A 5,452-nucleotide genomic window follows, 5' to 3' on the forward strand; every position below is an offset into this window, starting at 1 on the left:
CGATTACGGCGTTCCTGCGTAACTCATTCCCCGGTCCCTTGGTTTTTCTAGTTTCTCGCGTGTTTTCCTTTGACCCTTCCGGGGCACCTTTAGTTGAAATAAAATTTATTTTTTGTACTCCTGTGCGTATTGTCTCTGCTTCTGGGTCCAGCTTGTGTACTGAACTGCGGTTCATGACAACGTATGGAAGAGGTCAAGAAGGTGTTTGCCACAAAGAACGGAATAATTAAAAGCAGTCAGACTCTGATTAACTATGTAATACCATATGGAAAGTATCTGACTGGCAGCAGTTTGTTTATTCCACTCATGGCCAATGTCACGAGAGCACAGACGGACAGAACAATCTAACGATATAAATCACGGATCGGCCGGAACAGGACATTACTGAAGCAGCTAGCAACCAAAGACTGGAGAACTCTTACTGAACAGGCTTTGCACACATTTCAATAGATTTCTGCATCTATTTGAAGTTTTCCTCAAAAATGGAAAATGTAGACTCGAGATGTTTTATATTGTTACAGTGGAATATGTTTGAATATGTTGAAGTTGTTCCTGTGAGCTTCATCAACACGTTCTCACTCCCAAAGCGTAACATTTTACGCTAGGTGACAAATCGTCAACATATTACGTTTTCGGCTACCCACCACGTTCCTAAATGATGACCTCGGAAAAATGAGGAAATATGAGAACCGTATGGACTCAATCTACACATGTTCGCTCTTTTTCTTCAAATCCCTTAGAAACACGCTATTTAACATCATTAAAGTCATGGTTAAGGTCACGAATAAGGTTATGGTTAGGGCTAGGGATAAGGTTAGGTTTAGGGCTGGAACGTCTATTACCGCGGGAGCGTCATTGCACTGGATTTCAGCCATAACCCGCCGCGTACCATAAGAACGCCGAAGGTCTCCTTTTGCGTTCCTCAGGAACGCCCCGGGACGTGACAAAACGTCGGCATGTTACGCCTCGGGAGTGAGAACGGGCTGGCTTCATACTATCCGGGAGCTCCTCCCACAATGCTGTTCAAACCTTCTCTTTACCAGGAGCAGCCAATCAAAAGGAGGGTGGCTCAAATGGAGGGGAAGTAGATAAAACAGCTTGTTTTACAGAGCGGACGACCCCAGGGTCAGCACTACAGCTCAGTGTTCGCTCAATCCCGCGGCTAAATGCAGCAATCCTGGGAAAATTCATGGATCCAACAGAAACGCACAGCTGTGGAGAGACTGAATGACTCGGAGACAAGAAGAGGTCGGCTTTTGTTTTTTCGTAGTCATGAAAACAGTGGCTTTTTAATGTAAACACTACATTCGATTGGTTTTTCCAGCACGGACATCCCACATGAAATAACAACCATTCACTAAAGAAGAGTAGAGGGAGAGAGAGAGAGAGAGAGAGAGAGAAAGCTGCACAGAAAAAAGCATTCACTGGGTAAAGAACAAAACATAAAAAATATGACGGGAACAAAATGAGAGGAAAAAATGCTTTCTCATGTCATTATACACGGTCGTTTTCTTTTTAAAAACTAGAAATCAAGAAGTCAATATAGAGAGATGGACGAGGGCTAACACATGAAGAGATAACAGATCTACTTATTGTGTGTGTGTGTGAGTGCGAGCAAGTGTGCATGTGAGAAACTGTGCTTTTCATTGTAGACCTGGAAGGAGTGGGTTAAACTGAAAAGAGACAGAAGAAGAAGAAAAGAGCATGACTTTATACAGCGTCGATGTGTGAACATGCGGCGTCCCTAACTAGCGGACGCAGCGAGAAACGTGCTCTCCCCCAAAAAGTGTTTGTTTGTTTTTTTTCTTCTGAAATAATAAAAAATAGATATTGTTATAATATTATATTTAATTGTTCTGAGTCAGGCTAAAGTGAGGACACGGATCTAATGCAGGGAAACAGGCAAAACGGTAAAAGGAGAAGGGGCGGGGCACAGTTCAGAGCATTAAAACAAGACGGCGGGGTCGGTCTGAGATCTTCACGGATCAGCTCGCTTTGCAAAACATCTTTTACATTTAAAAAAGGGAGATATAGAGAAAGAGATACTCTGTAGCTACAAAGCACGAGAAAAGTTTTTGGAATATTAACAGGATCATTAGGAAGGTCGTTGGCGATACTGCGGTAATGTTCACTGGGGTCTTTATTATCGTAGTAATCAGAGTACATTTTTGTCCTTTTTCAGCTCACTTTAACTCGTCGCTGTACTCTGAACCTTTCTGTTGTCAATCCTTGGAAACTTAAATTGTCACTTTTTTCGATATATATATATTTGCCTCTGCCGTGTCCCAGAAACCAACAATCTTCTCAGTTTGTTGGTTTCTGTATTTTTCTGTTTTTTTACTTTTACTTTTTTTTTTTCTTTTTTTAAAGTTATCTGAGCATTACTTTTTTTTGTCTATAAGTTGTATGAATTAACTGATCTCTTTATACAAAGGCTTGAGTATCACATGCTATCTGGGCTTTAGAGGGAAAAGGAGGAGGACGGGGAGATGGGTTGGCAAAAAAAGAAGGAGCGCCCTTTAACTTTGCAAAAATAAGCCAAAAAAGAAAGAGATGGAAGAAGATGAGAGAAGTAAAGGTGTGGCATGACGAGAGAGAGAGAAAACAGACAGGTGTGTGAGGAAAGGTGATCAATCAATAAATAAATTAATAAATTAATCAACCATTATCAAACCATGAGTGAGTTTTCTTACACGGAGAATGTTAGCAGATCTAGAGGTTATAACAGTGAGAAAGGTTTAATCATAACATTGTGTAGTTGCTTCTATAAGCACAGCTATCTACAGTGCAGTACCTTTGTTACATGGCACTGATAGGACTGTTAGCACATTTCCTATTGGCTCCCACACCCGGCCGTGGCCGATGGTTTGCTAGTGGCTTAGGCCTGGAAACAGGAAGCCTTACATCCTGTCGATGAAAACCACACCTTGAGTAAAACGATCCCCAAAAAAGTGACTGACAACAAAAACAACAACAAAAATCACTTAATGTAAACAAAACACTAACATTAAAATCAGCATCGTCAGTTTTAGCAGGTCTTGAGAGTTTTGGCTGACCCGTCTAGTGCTTCTTAGTACTTTTCACATAATTCTGCAAAAACTGTTATTACATAATCACGACTACAGCAAAAAAGAAGGACAAAGTAATACACACACACACACACACACACACACACACACGGGTGTCAGGTGAGGCAAAACGTGAATAAACATCAGTGTACAGACTGATACTTGCAATAAATATACATATGATCAACAAAAGTCATAAAAAACGTACAGGTTTGGGTTAACAACAAAAGACAACGTAAAAGAAAGGAAACGGGGAACGGAGGCTTTCATCGACTTTGTTCACAAAGTTTTCAAGGCTGCAGGGTTTCGTGTTTTCTACTAAAACAAATTTGTTTGCTTGGCAGCAAGCTCAAGAACGTCAGGAAGAGTCGGAGCAAGAAGAGAGCAGACAAGAACTAAAAACGGTATATATATATAATATATATATATATGTATGCCTATTTTTTTAAATTATCCTCATTATTAATATGTACCTAGTTGCATTTTTCTTTCTTTTTTTCTTTAAGTAATCAGCATCGTCATCATCGCCATCATCATTTCCACAGCAGTGTCAAAGGAAGAGGAATGAGGAGGTGGGAGGACAGAGGAAGGGACAGAGGGGGAGGAAATAACAGGGTCGGTAGGCGTGCTCAGTACAAGCCACACCCTCGGAGGTTGTTGGCAATGATAATATCGGTCACGGCGTCAAACACAACCTGGATGTTCCCTGTATCTGTGGCGCAGGTCATGTGACAGTAGATTTCCTTATTTGGAGAGCGATTCTTACTCTCGAACTGTGCTTGGATGTAAGCTGCTGCATCCTCGTAGGTGTTGGGTCCTGCAGGGAAGCAGATGTGTTACGACACAATTATTAAGACAAAAACTTCAAACAGGAAGTCTCATGAAAAAAGGACTTAACAAGTAGCTTTGGTTAGTTATCTGGATGATGATGATGATTATATATTGTTACAATGTTGCATTCTCTTATAAATACTTTGTTTCCAACTTTTTTCTACAGTTGCGTCGAGTTTAGATCAGCCCTGCGTGGACTGGTGGCCTGTCCGAGCTGCACAACAGCTGGAGTAACCTCCGCCATGTGAAACTGGGTCAGTGATCAAAAAGTGAACGGACGGATTTCAGGTGCTGCTGTGGCGAAAGTCCGGTGAGGGACAGCCAGTCACAAGAAAGCAGGTTTTGGGAGGTTGGTCTTATAGAGGGAGGAGCAAAAATGACTTATTACGTATCTGCACCTGCGTAAATGTAAGACAAACAAGTATATATTTTTTTTGTTCTATTTTATATATATATATATATATATATATATATATATATATAAAATAGAACAAAAAATATATATATATATAAAATAGAATTTTAAAAAAAATAAAAAATAAATAAATAAATATATATATATATATATATATATATATATATATATATATAAAATAGAACAAAAAAAATATATATATAAAATAGAATTTAAAAAAAAAAAAATAAAAAAATATATATATATATAAGATAGAGCTGGAAATGAATAAAATAGCTTTTGCATAATCCTTCATTAGTACCTATAGGGCTGAGTTCACACACTCAGGTGGGTTGTTGTTAGTAGCTTAACTGTGTTACCACCATCTCTGCATTCATCACAAAGTACACAAAATATCTGTGTTTGTATCGAATTTGAAAGCTTGGACTCTGATGCGTATGCTATATACATATATGCTACAGGAAGTTAGCCGGTGGGAAACTCTTTAAACACTTTCTTTATGCTTCACTGATTCTGAATATCTGCAGGTCAAAGTATTTTCAGTCTGTTGCTAGTTTCAGCTTAGTAAGAAACTTGGATATATTACTGTAAAATAAATAACTGATTCACATGGACAGCTAGCTTTGAAATCTGCTACACAGCATCCACCTCCAGTGATAGCTGACTCCACAGCTTCCTTTGTGCTGCACTGAACGTCACACTTCACAGGAAATCTCACACAACTATTTACAGCTAACTGTTTTAATGAGCTCAGACTTCAGAGGAAAGTAGCTGCTTATCCTGTCGAGCAGTGAGACATTTCTGTTAGCTAATGTCAGCTCAGCAGCCGAAGCGAAGCCGACACCTGTCGACAGAGTCGGTTTAGATGATGTGATATCTTTAGCTTCGTATGAACTTAGCAGGTAGCAGAGCTGTCATCACCACATGAAAGTCCAAATTAGCAAGTAGAAATACTATTCCTGTAACAGAGGTGGACTAGCAGTGCTAAATGCTAACTGGTCTGGTTTCCTACACACAGATGATCACATCTGTATCCTATTCATTTGACCTAATTTGAAGCACATTAGCTGTATATCAGATGCAATGATAGTCCTCCTCTAGAAGCAGGGCCGATGTACCGAGGAGTCGTTAATCAGCG

The 5,452-nt window shown here is 39.6% G+C and overlaps 1 protein-coding gene across 1 annotated transcript in view; it reads right to left on the reverse strand.

Annotated features, from left to right (window-relative positions):
- Positions 1-1,215: 1,215 nt before the first annotated feature.
- The window catches only part of gnao1a (guanine nucleotide binding protein (G protein), alpha activating activity polypeptide O, a), a 104,937-nt gene continuing 100,700 nt past the window's right edge, over positions 1,216-5,452 (reverse strand). Inside the window, exon 8 of the mRNA XM_087842770.1 lies at positions 1,216-3,885. Coding sequence (XP_087698896.1) covers positions 3,698-3,885 — 188 coding nt within the window. The 3' untranslated portion in view covers positions 1,216-3,697. The remainder of the gene's footprint in view (positions 3,886-5,452) is intronic.

Source organism: Neolamprologus brichardi, chromosome 7 (assembly GCF_056152115.1).
Source record: "Neolamprologus brichardi isolate AB-2024 chromosome 7, ASM5615211v1, whole genome shotgun sequence".
Classification (NCBI taxonomy): Eukaryota; Metazoa; Chordata; class Actinopteri; order Cichliformes; family Cichlidae; genus Neolamprologus; species Neolamprologus brichardi.